We start from the raw sequence: 19,580 nt of genomic DNA, 5'->3' as shown, positions 1-19,580 counted from the left end.
TGAAGCGCACAAACGCACGGCGAACATATTATAGACGTCGCAAACTTTTTGCTGACTCGGCCGCTTTGTGCGCAGGCATGCAAATGTCTGATAGTTTCCCGTTTGAGACAAAATGTCATCGCCTAAAAGACCTTCAACATATTTGACAAAAAGCTCTCAAGGAATATATGAGAGCGAATGATTTATTTTTTTTTGTTGCTACAAATGAACCCTGACAGAAGGAATGTGTAAATGTCACCGTTTAACGCCGTCACATGACCACAGCTGACATTTGGAAGGGCACAGATTGTCCCGCTTTGCCGGGAACACATCGAATGGAATCAAGAACAAAATACACACAAAACACTCAAGCTTGACCGACTGATTTGAACAATTAATACCGAGAAAACATAACTAAAAATGGGACATATGTGTCATCTGCTACTACAATTTTTTTATCTACAACATGTCGGCCATGTTTGTGGAGCGTGTTGTTGGCCACCGTGTTTGTGTTGTGCACAAATCGGTTGTGACTCATATTGAATTGGCCGTTAAAAATGTATCGGGATGTTTAGCCGGCTAATGATCTTGATATTAAACTGTTAAGCAAACAACCAATAAAGCCCATCTGGGCAAGTGTATCAACATCTTTGCCGTAATTTGCCGTTTTGCTGTCGTTGGTGCTCGCAAACTTGGATGCTGGACCAGAGAGACGAACCCTCCTAGGTTAGCCTAGCGCTTGCGAGCTAGTACAGAACACGAAGGGATTTCAAAGTTTACCAAAATATATATTTTTTAAAACACACTCTGGGTTCTGTTGTTGGCCAATGCACGGAGAGGGATCCTACCGGTTAAAGTTATTTGAAACTAAAAAGAAAAACTTTTCCGTAGGTTGAAGCAGCTGCGTTTAGCGCGACAGCTACATATAGTCTTGGCACACTCCAAAAAGTGAATATTAAGCTTAATAAAGTGCTTTGGACAACATAGAGTGTCGATAAAGCGTGATATAACTACACTCTGTTTACTAGAGGTGGGAATCTTTGAATGTCTCACGATTCAATTCCGATTTTTGGGTGCGCGATTCGATTCAGAATCGATTTTCCGATTAGGGGCGATTTTTGATTCAAAATGATTTGACTGACAATGATTTTTGCTTCAATTTATAGATGTTCAAGGAATCGTAATGATCTATTCCAGTCTGACTCGCTAATGCTAATTAGCGCGCTACTCGCGGCACTTTGATCACTCAAAAGAACGTCGCCACGCTGCAAAAAAATAAAAAAAAACTTTTTGGGGAATAACATGATCGTGACTTTTTCCTTCTACTCTCTAATGTGGCTACAACTTAACAGTGTGTCAGACCGTGTGGAACCACACTGCCCCTCAGTGGCCAACTTGTGTACAACATGAACAGCGCTCCAAATAAAGGCATACACAAACAAGGGCAAGACCGTATAAAATAATTGAAATAAAATCGATTTTGTGATATTTAAAATCGATTCTGAATCGACTAAATGAGAATCGCGATTCTTATGACAATCGATTTTTTTTAGCACACCCCTACTGTTTACCGTTATGAATGATCAAATTGGATTTCTCATGTTTTATGGTCTACGACGTGATTTTGTTTTTTGACGGGAGTACAGTTGGTTGAGTGATCGGGACTCACCGGTTACAAACCAACCAACGAATACGAGGACGTAGACTTGTCCTGGCGGCCATGTTTGTGGACTGTGTTGTCGCAAATGTTTCTGGACTTTGCTGCCAACCGCGTTTGTGGAACGTGATGGCGGCAAAGTCTTTTGACGGCCAAATTTGCCAAGTATGTTCAAAATGTTTGCGGACTATTTTTTCGGAGCATGACGTCAGCCATGTTTGTATTTTTAAATCCAAACTGGTGGGTGTATAAGAACACATTAAATGAGTACAGAGAAAAAAAAAAGCAATTCAAACTGAAAGTATTTATGTTTAACAGTGTGTGTTTGCAAACCGCAGTCATGCATTTCATGGTCTTTATTTTTCGCCTCGCACGCTGCACCATCCTTAATACTCGCAGCCAGGCAATAAGCGGGACCCCCGCTGCTTTTGGATCAGGCTCTCGCAGCCCTAAATACCCCAATGACTTTATCGGTCTTGAAAATGAAACCGACGCCGCGTGTGTTGTGCCATGTGAGTCGCGCTATTAAAAGCTCAACTGCAGACATAGAGGACGGAAAGGAGAGGAAGTGGGGTGTGGGGGGGGGGGGTGGTTCGGGGGTTGCCGTTACTGGCTCAGGTGTTTGGTAGGAAATGATACAAAAAAGTCAAACCGGAAGCACCTGCAGAAAACATCATCTCCACACAGGAAGGCCAGAGCACAGACACGAACCCATGACCTCTGAACTGTCAGCCCATAGTAAAATATTTGATATATTTTTATATGAAATATTTTTCTTTCACATATAGTCTTTTTTTAGCTAAATTTTTAGCAATTAACTTTAACACCAAAAAATATTTCGCTGGCGTCGGGCCAAAATGTAAGTGCCGCCAAAATCCTCCCTTTTCAGGAGCGACCCAAAACAACAAGTTTTTCGAACCGTTAACCCATCATCAAAGAGAACAAGCCATTTTCAACACTTTCGACGGGTCAATAATTCGTAAAAATGACACTCACACGTTAACTGACCAAAAGTATCGATTTTTGAGAAGAAAAAAAGAAAACGAAATTTGGCAAATTGTGACTGACGAGTTTTCGCCAGTGATAAATGATATACATTTTTTTCCCATTTTATTTTCAAATATATTCTATCATTTTATTTTAACACAAAAATATTTTAAAAAGTGTGTTTTTTAATGTATTAATTGATTGATTTTATTTTACATATGGATTTTCTATATTTTAAAATAATATTATATTATTATATAATATATAATAGTTTAAAATAAATAATGTGTACAAATAACAGTCATTATATGTATTTTATTCCCTTTACATAAATGTTTTTTTTTCATTGACATGAACATTTCCGCCACTTAAATCACATTTTCATTGAAAATAATTATTGAAATCATTCTTCGTGATCAATACATTTCCACTCCAGTCCAGGTGGTGGCGGTAATGCTCATTGCAAGCTTCTTCCAAATAGCCCAAAAATTCAAGAATTTGAGCAAGTTTTCACATGATAAACTTCAGAAATCATCAAGTGAATTATTTGAGGTGGCGATTTCGGATGTTGTCGGGATTATAAATAAAAATACGGCACCATCCAAAAACTGCTTTAAGTACACAAATACACTTGACAGAAAAGCGTAATGCCTTGGCGGAGGTAATAAAGCAAACATTTGACATTTTCAGCCAGCATGTTTTGCTTCGATGTTCTGTGATCATTTTTCCTTCTGCCGCGTTTCAAACAAACAACGCTTCCCTTTGATGCGCTCGTCTTGAGGTGAGCTTAGAAAGATCACTTACAAACTATGTTTTGTTTTTTTTCCCCCCCTTCTTGTAATTGAATTCAAAGCAGCAGGTGCATCACTATTCTAAATGTTTTGGAGGCGGGCTTTCACTTCTAAGAAAACGCGTGCGTGCCATACAAACATGACAGCAATAATAATAAAAAAAAAAAAAAGCCTTTGATTTTCTTGTAAAATGCTTCTTGTTAAGTACTCCCAAAAGGCCCGCGTTCACCTTCACCAACACGCCTGTCGATTTAATTTATGTTATGATTGGCAATGATTTTTTTTTGGGGGGGGGGGGGTGCTTTGACGCTGCACAGATGGCGAGGGGCCGTCCTCGCCGTCCCCCTGAGGGAAGACAAAAAAACTAAACGCTGCGAGCGATCGATGGCTAACCTCGCACGGCTCCCCCTGGTGGCAGTTTGAGCGTATCATTTACATTTTTTTTTCTCGACACGCCAGTCTGGAGCTATTTACAGTTATGAACCGTCGGGGGATTCGGCGTCCTGCTCAAGGACACCCCCGCCGGATGCAAGGCCCCTCCAAACAGCCCCTTTCAAGCAATTCAGGGTCACAAAAAAATGAGTCGGCTGCGGAGCCGTAAAGTCCATACGTTTGTTTTATTTGATGGCCCCGCCCCCCCCTCAAGGGACGACATGTTCACAGGTCTCTAAATGGCGCCCGTGCGCAGACTGTCGCTGAAGGACGACTCAAATGGCGTCGAGGTGGATGTCGGTGACAATATGGGGTAAGGATGGGGAAAGACGAGCGGACTGGTGGACTTTACAAGCGCATGTCATGTTTGGAGCATGACCTTGACTAGTCGCTAATGACATGCATTTGCCTGGCGGCTGCTGGCGCTCACAAATGAGGTTGTCACCTTAATTGATTGAAATTGTTTTCTATTTTTACATGTGCGGCTTTAGGGAGTGAGGGTGAACAAGTAAAGCAGGATTTGGGGAAATATTTGGATCCATGCTATCAAATTGGAAGATGAATGCACACACACTCTGAGGCCCCTGATTGATTATGTAATTTAAAAAATAATAATAATATATATATTTTTCTATATATGTTGTGTACCCCCAAATACTCGCAGTTCAGCACCCTTTTTTTAAATTTTTTTTTTACAAATTTACTTTTTTTAAGGCAAAGCCCATTTTCAGGTGGAACGCATGTCGGCGGTTTATCGTCATTTTTTGAAGAATTTTTGGGTTCACAATTGTATTTTGTTTTGGGCTAAATTTCCCAATGCATATCAATTTTCGCTATACCTGGGCTGGCGTGTACCATTTCCAGATTGAAAATGCCATTTTTGTCAATCGTATGGTTAGGAGGCGTGTCATTCTATGCGGACCTCCAGTAGCACTGTTGTTTGTTTTTATAATATTTTATTTATTTATGTTATTTTTTTCAAGCCAACCCCCATTTTCAGGTGAAACGCATATTGGCGGTTTATCAGCATTTTTGAAAGAATTTTGTGGTTCACAATTGTTTTGGGTTAGCGGGGCGGGTTTAGCTAATTTTTTTTTATTGCATAGACTAGGACTGCTGATTTTTTTTTTAACAATATAATTTTTTTTTTTTTTTAAGCCAACGCCCATTTTCAGGTGAAATGCATGTTGGCGGTTTATCAGCATTTTTGAAAGAATTTTGTGGTTCACAATTGTTTTGGGTTAGCGGGGCGGGTTTAGATATTTTTTTCATTGCATAGACTAGCATGGATGATTTTTTTTTACAATATCCTTTTTTTAAATTTTTTTTTTAAGCCAACCCCCATTTTCAGATGCAGTGCATATTGGCGGTTTATCAGCATTTTTTAAAGAATTTTTCGGTTCACAATTGTTTTGGGTTAGGGGGGCGGGTTTAGATAATTTTTTTATTGCATAGCACTGATGATTTTTTTTTTACAATATAAAATTATTATATATATTTTTTAAGCCAACGCCCATTTTCAGGTGAAACGCATATTGGCGGTTTATCAGCATTTTTTAAAGAATTTTTCGGTTCACAATTGTTTTGGGTTAGGGGGGCGGGTTTAGATAAATTTTTTTATTGCATAGACTAGCACTGATGATTTTTTTTTACAATATAAAATTATTATATATTTTTTTTAAGCCAACGCCCATTTTCAGGTGAAAACGCATATTGGCGGTTTATCAGCATTTTTTTAAAGAATTTTTCGGTTCACAATTGTTTTGGGTTAAGTTTGGCTAATTTTTTTTTATTGCATAGACTAGCACTGATGATTTTTTTTACAATATAAAATTATTATTATTATTTTTTAAGCCAACGCCCATTTTCAGGTGCAGTGCATATTAGCAGTTTATCAGCATTTTTTTTAATAATTTTTCGGTTCACAATTGTTTTGGGTTAGGGGGCGGGTTTAGATTTTTTTTTTTTATTGCATAGACTAGCACTGATGATTTTTTTTTAACAATATAATTTTTTTTTTTTTTAAGCCAACGCCCATTTTCAGGTGAAACGCATATTGGCGGTTTATCAGCATTTTTTAAAGAATTTTTCGGTTCACAATTGTTTTGGGTTAGGGGGGCGGGTTTAGATGTGTACTGTTTAATTCAAAGACTTGATAAGTTCGCATGTGTTTATTTCCAACGCTATCTCATCTGTCAACCATTTCCAGCAATCCACGACAAGCTTTAAGTATTACCATTTCAAACCGAGAATTTCATGGATTCTGAAAGCTATCTGGGATCCAGGGTAATATCTGTATGTGTTTGTTTTTGTCAGCACTGCATTCGCCTCGCTGTTCATCAGCAACATTTCATCATCCGCCTCAGTCAATTAAACACAACATAAAAATTTTAAAAAAAAATCAACCGCAGTCAAAGCTTCATAAATATTTTACGACCGCCACGACTGAGTAAAAAAAAAAAAAAGAAAGAAAAAAAAAAAGTCAAAGTTAAATGTGCAATGTGTGTGTTTTCGTAGTGAGCATTCATCAATACACAAAAACCAAACCGGCCTTTAATTTACGCCTCCAAAAGGATGTGTAAGCATTCCCAGAACGATCCGGCCTGCACTAAATCATCCTAGTGGCAAAAACAGCAGCAGATTTACATGCAAATGGGACGGGACGCGCCGGCGTTTGTCTCGTGGTTTCAATTGTTGCGCCCCGTAAACAAGCCACTTAACCGCGAGCGAAGGCGGCGCATTTGCCAAAGCCGTCGCAACTTTCCCATAAATCACCACTTTTCATCGCCAGGCCTTTTGGCGCACCTCCACTCGTCAAAGACTCTCCACCGGGGGCGCTTGGAATCCTCAGCGGGATTTATCGTGAGAGGACAACATGCAAATTGACTGTGAATTCGGTGAGCTAACGCAACATGACAAAAGAATAGCTACATTTTTTTTTTTTTTTTTTAGTGAGTGACAACTCCCGACAGGATGGTAACACGTATGGAGGACTAAAACTGCCCAAATTAAAATTAAATAAATGGCTGAATAAATGAATAAAGTTCCATTTATATATATATATTTTTTTGTGCAATTTTGCTTTTTTTTTTACTGTAATGTAACCTATAATCTATGAAGGTTTGAACACTGAAAATGTTTAAACGAGAGAAATGTGAGAAAATGTAAATGCCTTGATGAGAAAAGTTCCTAAACGTTGTGGCGAGGGGTTTTAGAGCCTTAAAACATTTCTAATAAATGCAAAATATAAATTTTAATTTTAAATCTAAATTTTAAGAAAATTAATATAAACGTCAAACAATGGTTGGTATCAGCCTCCTTGACTATAATATTCGGTATTGGGTCTGGAAAAAAAAACATTGATGTATCATTAATTTTACTGTACGTACTAACTAGATAATACTATTTTCTTTCAAGTTGCCTCTTTTTTGTCTACAAAGTTGTTTATTTCTTTAAGTCTGTATGTTCAACCTTATTTCCGTAAGTGAGACGATTACTAATTTGCATATTTGTATCCTCTTTTCATTGGAAAGTGACTTCACGTGACATGACTTACCCGCGCGCGCGTGGCAACAGAATCACGTGACTTCGCCAGCAGCGACAGTAGCAGCAAGTCCGTATGGAGTTTGTGATTTGTCCAGCAGTGTCCATCGATGACTAACAAGTTATATTATTCTTATTGACTTGTCTGTAAACATCTCGTCAGAACCAGCCATATCTTGTTCCTCCCAAATGCTTGTTAAGAGTGTTTGGACGACGTTTCTCATACGCACGTTACCGCGTAGCAATCTTTTAAAAGTGATGTTGCGCCGCTTAACGACACACCGGAAGTGTCACTATTTCAGTTTCACAATAAGAGCGCATACCGGAAGTGCCGTTTTAAATGTCGCTAGCTTAATTGCGCTTTGGTTAATTTTTCTTTAGGAAACCACATACACCTACACGAATGTTGTATGACGATGGAAGTGAATTGAATGAAGAAACTTGGAGTAAAGCATTGACTTGAAACAGTGAACTGAAACCTGAAAGGGTTCTCGCTTCTCCCCTCCCTAAATGTGCACACAGTTGCGGCAATGTCCCACTTGTGAGGGTTGTTGAAAAGTGTGTGTGAAAAGTCTTAATGATTCGACAACATCACAAAATGAAGACATGCTGAGGAGACACTGTGCAATCAAACAGTCTTTCAGCGTCGAGTATTCGCAGCGATTCAAGAGACATACACACGGGAAGGTTGTGTTGTTCTCCTCCACCAGCGCTGACAGCTCTTCACTTTTCTAAATTTAAACACGGGCAAAAGATGCGAGCGGCAAAAATAAACAGTGCTCTTAAGAAAAAAAGCGTCTGCGAGAGTTTTGACCTATTCACCGGCGGCGTGTGCTATACGAACACACACGGCGCAACGAGCACCAAGCGATGGGTTTACTTTTTAATCAAAGGCTTACAAATATGCTTAAGAAACAGAATTTTAAGGGCAAAAGTGGTTTAAAATGGTCTCAAATTCGTGCTTGTTAAAATCTTGCGGTATTTCAACCTCAGCAAGCTCAAATATTCATAATCAATACAGTCTTACTTGAAATAATGAGATGAAGTGCTATTAATTCACAAAGATTGTCAATTCATGCAAGATGTCCACTGCAAACAAACTTTTATTATTTGCGTTCATTGTTACCTTTGGCACTTTCAGCTTTGTTCTTGGCAGTACAAAAACATGACGCCACAAGCGAAATAAAACATTCTGAAGCACATCCCTGAGTTGCGAAAATCCCAAATCAATAAATACATAAAGCAATAATGACATTCCTTGATGATTATGACCCTGGCGCAAGACAGTAAATTGGCTTTTTCAGCGGGAAGCGCCTCGGGCTGGGTCTGGCTCATCTCTTTGTGCTGACCTCACTCATGCATGGGTGCGATTACTTCCCCAACTCATTTAAGTCGCATAAAAGCCTTTAATTAATAAGCAGCCGTCCAATTGTGGGATCCCCTTCATGGTTAGCCGAGCGTCGCTTCCCCGGCTCCGTCGAGGCCAATCCTCTTAATTGAGAAGTGTCGCGGCGAGCATCCGTAAACAGAAGGCGCAAAATAAGAAGACGGCGCCGTATAGCTTATTTGCATTTCCTTTAGCCGGATCGAGTATTTTCCCTATTTAGGCTTTGTCCACACATATTTGGCATTTAAAAATTTTTTTTAAGCGCATTTCAAATCGTCAGGTGGCGAATAGAAATACTGTAGCAGACCATCAGAAATTATTTACGGAAAAGGCACTTTTAGAAAGGTATGTAAAAAAAAAACTAAAATTCTAAAATAAAATAAAAAATATATAAATGGGCCAGTTTAGCTAATCAGAAGGCAGAAGAAAATAATTTCATGAGAAGACGGAAAGGCCAAATAATACCGTTAAATATATTACTTTAAAACATGTGAAAATTACATTATTTTTATTAACCAATTTTTAAACATTATTAATAAATGACAGTTGCCGCAATAATCGCAACCACGACATTATAGCCAATCAGACACCAGAAGAAAGTCAGTGGTGAGCTGTGCAATTAATACCTTTTACAAACGTATTTTTTTCCACTTCCTGTCGACTGAAGATGACATCACCTGTGTTGAGGAAGTTGATAACGACCAATCAGGGCTCAGTTTACCGACCAAACCCAGAAAACAGGTGAGCTATGATTGGTCATTACCTACTTTCTCAGCACAGGTGATGTCATCTTCAGTCGCCAGCAAGTAGAAAAAATTGTTTAGAAAGCTATTAGCTGTACGTGAAATTAATAAGTAATTCTGGACCAAATAACTTTTTACCGCTGAAACTGGCTCGATGACAACGACCAATCATAGCTCACCTGTTTTCTGCAGCTGAGCTCTGATTGGTTGTTCCCTGAGACCCGAGCAACTGTGATGTCATTTTCACTCGACGGCACGTAGCAAAATGGCCGCCTTTTAAGATGGATTAAAAACGGCTTGACTTTGTTTCATAACTCATATTCCACAAATGTAATATTAATCAGAATGTCCTGTTTAGACGAGTGAGGTCACATATAGCATATTATTGTCAAGAAATGTTTCAGTTTCAGCCAATCAGAAACCAGACATATTTGCGCAAAAGACAGAAACAAAAATGGCAACGTAGGTTTTCATTTCGCTACCGAACTTGTCTGTTTTCAGTAAAATCTTGTGAAACGCGCTCGTGCTGCTTCATCCATCACAAGGCACTTTATTTTTTATTATTATTATTTTTAACCATATTTAGGACAAAAGGAACCTTTGTTGTTGTGGTGGTGTTTTTCCCAACTCCCATTCGTCAGCTGTTCGTTTGAACGTCGAGACGAGGCAAAGCGACGGCGTGCCGACATCTGTCATCACCTCGGCCTCCCTCGGTGAGCCTGATGCTGGAGACAAGAACGCTTCGTTGTTGATGTGCAACAAGCACCGAGTGCAAGAAGACAAAGTGCAAACAGAACCGCGACTGACGACAAGCAGCCGTGCGCTTAAAAGCTGACAAAAAGACAAAACGTTTTTTTTTTTTTTTTTGGGCGTGGTGAAAATGTGATGTGATTACATTACAGATGAAACCACGTTGTCTTTTTTTCTTGAAATTAGAGCTGTCAAAATTAATCGACAATTAATTATCAGATTAATCGGCAATTATTTTAATAATAGAGTAATCGTTTGGAGCCTTTTTTTTTCATTGTCCAAATTCTCAGATTTTAGCATATCAACAATAATTGTGATTTCTGTAGTCCTTCATGAAGACTGATTATCATCTGTGTTTAATAATCATTTACATTTTACTTTGGAAAACATTGACTGAACCGGTAACATAGTACAACATCAACCCCCCTCCCCCCCTTTTATCACTATACAAATACAAAGTACGAAATAACCATCAATCACTTGTTAATAAACAGTAATTAAGTAAAAAAATAATGCAAAATTAAAATGAATCAGAATATTCAACAATCGATTGAATAATTGATAGATTAATCGATTCTAAAAATATTCGATCGTGACAGCACTAGTATGGTGTTCCTCAGGGTTCAATTCTGGGGCCTCTACTGTTTTCACTGCATCTGCTGCCCTGTATTCCATCTTAAAGGGGAAGTCAACCCCCCCTTTTTATATGACAATAATATGTTAATATGCAGCCCCATTAGTCTAAACATGGTATTCTGGTTAATATTGTGTTAGTGAAATATGAGTTAAGCAGCAAAATCCAGCCATTTTTATCCATTTGTCATTTGCTTGTTGCTCCGGCCTCAGGTAACAACCAATCACAGCGCAGCTTCAGAAAACAGGTGAGCTGTGATTGGTCATCTTCAGTCGACAGCAAGTGGCAAAATGGCCGCCCCCTGAGATGGATTGCTTCATAACTCATGTTTAGACCAGTGAGGTCACATATAAAATATTATTGTCAAGAAATGTTTAAGGTTGACTTCCACTTTAAGAAAACAGCCGTGTTTGTTTTTAAGTGCTCTATAAATAATATTGTTGAGCGCTGCTAGCTATCTAGCAAAACTGTAATTTGAAGGCTGGTTGACTTCTTCTTCTGAAGGGAAACCGGCGACAATTTGACAGAATTGAAAACAACTTACCTGCTGCGGGTGGGCGGCATGACCGTGGCCGCTACGACCGTGGCCGGCGTGGCCTCGGGTGTGAGCATGGCCGTGCGCGGCGGCCCCTTTTACAGGATGCTGATGGTGCCCGCCATTCTTGGGGCGGTGCTCAGCAGATTTGTGACGGACGTGAGTCCTGGGAAGGCTCCGGAACCGGGTGAGCGGGATAACAGGCGGCGGGGTGGGCGGTCCCGGTTCCGCGGGCGCAGAAGTCGGTTGAGACCGTGGTCCAGGGTTAATCAGGGCTGCTTGTGTTTGTTGTCTCCGGTTCTGGAAGGTCTGCGAGTTCTTGGTGTGGGATTTAAGTGCCGCCTGGGTGAGGGCACTGGGTTGTCGCTGGTTTGAGACGGCGGCAGTTTGGCGAGGTTGGCTGGCGCTGCGGGTTTGAGCCCCTTGGCTTTGCGCTTGGGCCAGTGCCGCCCTCTGTTGGTGGGTCACTTGCGCTTGGTGGAGGTGGTTCGGATCAGCCAATGCTCTGGTATCTGGACTAAACGGGTTCGTTTGTCTCAAAGCAGTCTGCTGGTTTATGAACGGGTTGCTGCTTGGTGTGGTTTCCTGACTGGAGGCAGGTTGGGTACCAGGCGGGACCCTCAACTCTCTCTCCCTTTGCGTCGTGGGGCTTTTGTGCGAGTGGTTGGCGGGTTCAAGTTGCGGCACTCTAAGAGTGCGCGAGTCCCAAAAATCAGCCGAGTGGCTCCTCGTCCCGTCTTCCCGACCCTCCCTGAAAGGATTTCGACCTCGCGATTGGTTTTGTCGTAAAGGCGGGTGGTTGGTGTAGTCTGTCGTTTCTGAGGTCCCACCCGGGTACGCCGGCGTCCCTCGCAGGGTATCCCACGGCATCTGCTGGTGAGAGGAAGCGCCGCGGACTTCCTGTTGGTAAGTCTGCGTCTTGGCGTTGCGCTGAGCAGCGTGGGATCCCGCCGGGATGAGCCCAGGATTCGCCGTTGGACCCGGGTGGGCTGACCCGCTTTGCATTCTGGGGTTGGACTGCCCTGCGTCCAATAATTGAGGAGCGTTATTAGCGGCTTCCTGCTGAGGGAAGGTGTTAAGGTTGACGTGGATGGTGGGCATCTGCGCGTTCTGCTGGGAACCTTGCGCCAAGCTCAGCTGGACCCCCGCGGGCCCACCGTTGCCTTGCGCGGGCCCCGTCTGGATCACGATGTTCGAATTGGTCTGCTGCGTGTCCGCTCTTGCGAAAGCCGGATTGTCGACGCCGTCGAGCGGGTACGAGGACGCGTTGCCGAGGAGTGGGGGGCCGCTTTGCTGCAAGCGGTTCAGCTGCAGGTCGGCGGGTCTTTGGCGCTGGGCGGCGTACAACTCTGCGGGGCGGCGGGCTTGCGGGTTCGATTGAAAGATGGGGGGGTCGGGACCTTGGGCCAGATCCCTTGCGAGGTTAGCGCGGGGATCTGGAGGCTTAAGCGGGCGGGAGAAAAATGAGGGAAGAGGGTTAGCTCTCAGTGGCGCCATCACACGCCGGTTCAAATCGATAGCGAATCATGTGCGAGCTGGCTTACTCGAGGTTGGGGATTTGTGCGGTTCTTCTGTACTATGATGGCTTCTTCTCGCCTTTGTCGCGCTGGAACAACACAGCCGCAAACAATTACCAGGAGACAGCTACAAAGTCGTGTACAGTAAATACAAGATTTAGTGAGAAGCATGTGCTGCATTTCCTCAAATATACCTCCGTGCAAATAGATAATTATCAAACTAATTGCCTTGTCTCAAATAAATGCCTCAGGGGGAAAAAACGGTAGTAACTCTTCTTTTTTTATTATTATTATTATTATTTTCTCTGTGAGATATTGTGTGTTTCATAGGAGGAGTTATGGAAGAATTAATGGATATTTGTACAAAAACAGAACATGACTTGCTGTGAAATGCAAATGGGAAAAGTTGAAAGACAACAAAAAATGTGTGCCCGTTAATAAATAAATGCCTTACTTCCGATAAACAGTCATGATAGATAGATACAGGAATGAATTTGAAATCTGGATTCATTTATATGGACACTCTAAAAAGAGAATTGTTGAACCAATTTAAGATTATAAATTGAACTGACCAATTAAAAAAATTATTTTAAATTATCGCTTCAAGTGGTAACACGTGATTGAATTTAATTATTAAATAATGATGAAATAATAAATAATGATTAAATAATGATCAATAATCACTTAAATTTAATATATTCACCTAAATTAAGTTAATTCAAAGTGAGTCCAATCCAAAGTATTAAGTTTATCCATCCATCCATTTTCTTGACCGCTTGTCCTCACAAGGGTCGCAGGGGTTGCTGGAGCCTATCCCAGCTAGCTTCAGGCAGTAGGCGGGGTACACCCTGAATTGGTTGCCAGCCAATCGCAGGTATTAAGTTTAATGAACTCATAATCATTTAAACTTAATATTTTTGGACTAACTTAATTCAATCATGTGTTAACACTTGAAGCGATTTTTTTTTTAAGCTGCTCAACAATTCAATTTGTACACTCTAAAAAAAGTTGGGTCAAAAGTAGCCCAATTATGGATCAAAAACAGACCGATCCACTTTAGGGGTCAATTTGACCCAACTTTCTGGGTTGTTTTATACAAAATGAGCCAATTTGAGCCAAGTAAAGGATTTGATCAATATGTATGAGTTATTCTGAAACTAATTAACATCCTTACCCCGTCTCCTTAGAACAAGACACACCAGCAGCACGATGAGCAGCACCAGGATGACGAGCAGCAGAAAGCTGCCGATCACGATGCCCACCACTTCCCCGACGTCCAGACAAGTGTCTGAAATAAAAAAATAAAAAATAAAACACAAGTCAAATCTCAGATGTTATATAATTAATTAATAATTGACGCTTTTTAGAGTGTCCCGAATACTATTTTTTTTCTCTCGGCTGGCCTGGGAACGCCCGTCGGAAGAGCTGGTCGAAGTGGTTGGGGAGAAGGAAGTCTGGGCTTCCCTCCTAAAGCTGCCGCCCGACCCCGGATAAGCGGTAGCAAATGGATAGATGGTCATTTTAATATTAGAAGAAATTTGTCATTTTAGTTTGAATTCACTTTATTTGGTTTTAAAACTTTTGTTGTGGTAAGTGGTAATACTGTGGAATTTTTTTTTTGTAAAAGTAGTGAAATTAAGCCATTTTTTTTTTTTATGAGTAAATGTTACGACTATTCTCACAACTTTACGACTATTTTTCCTCCCTAATTTTACTGTATTTTTATTGTCTCAATGTGACCATGCGGATATTAAATAGCCGTATAAAGTTTTGAGGAAATTAGGTGGGTTGATTTTTGAGTTATGGTGGCAACAAAAAAAACCTGCTTTGCCCTTTCAGCTTGCCAGCGGTAACAAACAAAGATAATGAGGCCAGCGAGAACAGATAAGAAGGAGGAGAGTGAGAAAGAAAAATAAATGAAACCAAAAAATGGAGGTGTGTGTGTGTGTGCGTGTACGCGTGTCACCAAATGACTTTGACCACATTCCCGCCAGATCAATCTCCCAGGATGCATTGTGTCCCTCTGCTGTCATGAAGACAGATACGCGGAAGGCAGTGGGGTGGGTGGACGCCGTTCTAAAACCCACCGCCATCATTATTATCCGCCTAGAGGTCAACCTTGGTCATAACTCACTTTCCACCGACACGTCCGTCGCACGCTCAGACTCGCCACCCGTCACGGCGTTCCGGGCGGTGCACGAGTAGCGGCCGCTGTCGTCCGTGGACGACGTCTGGACGCTGAGCGCGCCGCTGTCGGGCTGCGCCGACGCCACCGGCTCGCCGTCGCGTTGCCACGTGAACAGGGCGGGGGGCAGCGAGTCCGACAGGCAGTTGAGGCGCAAGATCTGGCCGGCGAGGACGTCGGCGCTACCGACGCAGTCTTTGGGGGCGTCCTTGGTCAGGACCGGCGTGTCGGGCCCGTCTGGTGGTTTGTGGGGAAGAGAAGAACACAGAAACAATATTATGAAAAGCATAGGGCTGAACGATTTGGATAAATAAATTTAAAAAAAGGGCTGAACAAAAATAAATAATAAATTAAATAAAAATAATAAAGGTCTTAATGCTTGTGTAAACACCCCGCAGGTTGAGCAAACGGGTGTCGGGTCCGTCCGGGGCAGTGATGGACACAGCAGGTTGTTATCAGCATCACAAGATACACTTACTATTGATTTGTTTTCACCTCCAAAGACCAAAGAGACTTTCTGGGTTGTTGAAGGCGATTTGCTACCTCCACCAAGGAGCTTAAGGTTCGCTTTAATTAGCTAGCAAAAAAAAAATGACTATGGATCTATGCACCATTATAAATCTACAAGTAGATAAAGGGTGCATCTTAGGTATTGTTTTGCATTTTCAACAGTTGTCTTCATTTCTCTGTGACTAATGTATAAATGATGACATCTAAAGCCATTAGAGACAAAAGGCCTAATGTTATGCAGATACTGTATATATATATAAGTCATGATAGATCAAAAAAATATGCAAAAATTTGGTATAAAAAGTTGGAAAGTTCTGAGTCATGTCACAATACTACGAGAGAAAAAAAGACAATATTTTATAGGTTTACCGTTGAAAAAATTGTGGGAGAAAAGTCATCATTTTGACAAATGAATATTGTGACTTTATTCTGCAAAATTTCTTGCATACCGTCTTTTTCGGACTTGAAGTCACACTTTTTTTCATAGTTTGGCCAGTACTGTGATTTATATTCAAGTGCAACTTGTAGTGAAATTAGAGCTCGGACTCAAACCCAAAGTTGCAAAATTGTGGTCAATCATTGTGCCTTTTCTTCACAATTCATTTTAGAAGTGTGAAGAGACTTGTAGTTAAAAAATAAAAACGGAAATAATCAAATTTTTTTTCTCGTAATTTTTTTCCCTCAAGTTTGTCAATAAGATTCAAGTGCTAGTCAGAAATTAAGATTTTTTTTTAAAACCCACATTCGTACTACAAAAACATTGTTTTGCATTTAAGTCACTTTATTCTTTTTTATTTAATTTTTTTTACCTAACAATTGAATAGGAAAAAAATGTAAAACTGAGAAAAAATGTGTGATGTTACACAACTGAAGTCAGAATTTTACATATCATCTATTTGAGAAAAAAAATGTCTGAATGCTATCAGAGTACATTTGTAATATTGCGAAATGTGTTTTTATATTTTTGGGGGGGGAAAGTAGTGATTGCTACACAAATAGTCAAAATTGAACAAAAGTGTTATTTTTGAAAAATAAAGTCATAATGTTACCTGAATAGTCACATAAGTAGGAGAAAATAATTTGTAGTACGTAGTACACAAAAATAGAACTTTTTCTAGAAAAATGTTACGTTAACTGTTGGAAAAATATGAAAAAAAAAGTTGCACGACTTAAGTAATTATACCGTTTTTTTTTTTTAAACTTATTAGAATAAATACATCATTTTAACAAGAAAAATCCTCTACCGTTTTTTTAAATCTCAAAATACCAATAGAAAAACAAGAACCACACCAAAGTCCTTGTAAGTCCCATTCCTCCACAAACCGATTTCTTCCCCCCCTCCTTTCAACGACAATAATAAAAAATGATCACATTAACAACAACGCTTAGCTCACTCACAAAAGACGGTGAGACTCCGTGTGGCGGCGAGGGCGCTGACCGGGTTGCTGACGGTGCACGTGTAATCGCCGGCGTCGGCACGCTGGCCCGGGTTGATGATCAGCGATCCGCCGATGATGGTGATCCTGCCGTCTTCCGTGATGGCCACGCCGTCTTTACCCCACTGGAAGGTGAGCTCGGTTCCGCCTGAGGCGCACGTTAGCGTGATGTTGCCCCCTTCCGTCGCCACCGACGGAACGGTGACCATCACCCCGGACACGCCGTCTGTAAAAAAAAAAAAGCCATTAATCTTGCGTTTGAAAATAATATGAGTGGCGTTAAAGGAACTTTAAATTGACTCAAAATGAACGCACAAATTTTGACACCCCTAATATTTACAATAGGCCCACTGCACGTACTGTAGTATTTGTGTTTGGATGTTAAGGGGCGTGGCCTAGAGTGTGACATCATAAGCTGGAGACGGCAGCTCCTTGCAAGTGTTCTACTTTTGTATTTGTGTGTTTGACTGTTTGTCCCGTTCAATAAATGGCTGAAAGTGAATCGGCGACTGTGGCTCTCCTTTCCCACATGCAAGGGCATGACCGTACCGTAATTGCACCATTTTGTTTTCACTTTGTGTGACATATTTGTCTCGCAACCTGAATTATTATTATTATTTTTTTTTTTAAAGTTGGTAACATTTTAAAATTTAAAAAAAAATGGTCGCGACAAACCGCAGATTTCGGAAATTTCTGCAACGGAATAGTTGGAACATTCTACAAATAAAGCAGCGATATAGAGGGACAGTCCAACGGAAGGTTGGTTTGATGTTTATGGTGAGGCTACAGCACGCGGGTGCGGGCACAGATGGTGAATAAAGGCCAGATGAATGAGTGGCGCGGAGATGCTGGCTGGCGGTCGGCCTGAGTTTAATCACTGCACAGGGAGCAGAGCCTCAAGGATCATCTGCAAACATCAAGTATTGATGATGCAAGTGGACGCTGGGTTTCAAGGATTGTGGTTGTGAATGTAGATAGGTTATTAGTTGCACAAATCAATCGCAACAAGGAGGACATGTTCTGTCGTGGTTGCGGGAAAAAGAGAAAGCAAGACGGAGTCATGAAAATATTATATGCCATTTTTCCGCAAATTGTAACCGCGATGCAAAAAGACGTCTAAATGTTTATTTATTCTTTTTTATTTTTTTGCTGACAATTTACTGCATTCTACGAGTAAATAACTGAGTTATATAGATTTTGCATAATATATGTAAAATGTATCTTTATAAATATTGTTTTTAATACATTTTTGTAAATATTTTATTTTAAATTGCAAAAAACTTCAATATAATATTTATTTTCACACACAAAAAAATGCTTATTTGTATATAATTGCTAATGAACAACATATATTAGAATAAAAAAATGATTTGAATACTAATATACTACTATATTACTAATATGTTAATAAATTTCAGATGTTTCAATTTAACTCATTCCCTGCCAGCCATTTTCACTGAAGCAACCCCCTTCACTCCCGGCTGTTTTACTGGATTTTGCAGCAATTAGCATTAGATTATAGCTAAGTTTCATCATTATTCGCAAATCGGTTTAGAACTGTGGGTAAATTAGCTTTTTTCAACATGCCTGGTTGATCTCTTATACTCTGCTGCCACCTGCTGGCCGTTTTTGTAATAACTACTATTGATTCAGCCGTTCGCTGCAGTTGAGAGGCTGCATCAAAGCCTTCTGTATGCTCTAATGTAATTTTTTGTTTTATTTTTTAACCTATAAATTTACATTTACAATTAGAACGTATTTATCTGTTTTTGGGAGCAAATGAGTTGAGGTCGCAGTGTAGCACCAACTACTGGCACGGAAGACTTACTTCATGTTTATTTTCCTTTCTTTTGCTTTAAGTATCTGCAGCTGGTATCGGCATCCTTCATGAGTACCGGATAGCTTGAAATAAGGTATCGTCCCGATACTCATCCCTAGTTTTTTTAGTTTGGTCATATGTATGCTGTCCTTGGGTGTTCTGAAAGGTGCCTTTAAATAAAACAATCATAAATTACAACATTGGTAATATTATTATCATTAATAATTTAATTGCCAATCACTTACAACTAGACCGAAAAACAAATTTTGAGTCTCTGTCTCTTGTTGATACAAGGCATTTATTGCTATACAATTGATTCTATAAATCATCTCCCTGATTGTGTTGATGGAGGAAATGATCCCAAACGTCTCTAACGCGATGGCTGCTGTTTTCCCTTTCCAGCCGCCCTGCTGACTCGACTGCAGACGTGTGGTATTTTGTGCCAGACGCACAAGGACGTGACATCGGCGTGCTCTTCGGCAAGCGCGCACGTCGCAACCTTTTCGGCAATCATTTGCTCCACCCGTCACCCCATTAGCGACGGCGCTGGGAAATGGAGGTGGGCTGGACGACGGCAACGTGGGATGATCACAATAGACGTTGTGCAGGACCGGCCTTTATGGAAATCAATGCAAATAGTGCAGATAAATATAATACAAAGTGCACTGTGACACA

The 19,580-nt window shown here is 40.6% G+C and overlaps 1 protein-coding gene across 4 annotated transcripts in view; it reads right to left on the bottom strand.

Moving 5' to 3' along the window:
• LOC144058272 (uncharacterized) overlaps positions 1–19,580 on the bottom strand; it is a 31,228-nt gene that overhangs the window by 6,662 nt on the left and 4,986 nt on the right. For 3 of the 4 annotated variants that reach the window (XM_077576648.1, XM_077576647.1, XM_077576649.1), the window contains 6 exons: positions 17,049–17,312; positions 15,090–15,377; positions 14,130–14,243; positions 12,983–13,044; positions 11,448–12,881; positions 8,475–10,244 (listed from right to left, as the gene is read on the bottom strand). In XM_077576648.1, coding sequence (XP_077432774.1) covers positions 10,215–10,244; positions 11,448–12,881; positions 12,983–13,044; positions 14,130–14,243; positions 15,090–15,377; positions 17,049–17,312 — 2,192 coding nt within the window. In that variant the 3' untranslated portion in view covers positions 8,475–10,214. Of the gene's footprint in view, positions 1–8,474; positions 10,245–11,447; positions 12,882–12,982; positions 13,045–14,129; positions 14,244–15,089; positions 15,378–17,048; positions 17,313–19,580 lie in introns of those variants that run through there. The other variant, XR_013295411.1, reaches the window with a different exon arrangement.

The sequence above is a fragment of the Vanacampus margaritifer genome, chromosome 9 (assembly GCF_051991255.1).
Source record: "Vanacampus margaritifer isolate UIUO_Vmar chromosome 9, RoL_Vmar_1.0, whole genome shotgun sequence".
Lineage (NCBI taxonomy): Eukaryota > Metazoa > Chordata > Actinopteri > Syngnathiformes > Syngnathidae > Vanacampus > Vanacampus margaritifer.
Note: the sequence above shows the minus strand (reverse complement) of the source record. Positions and strands in the feature narration are given on the sequence as shown.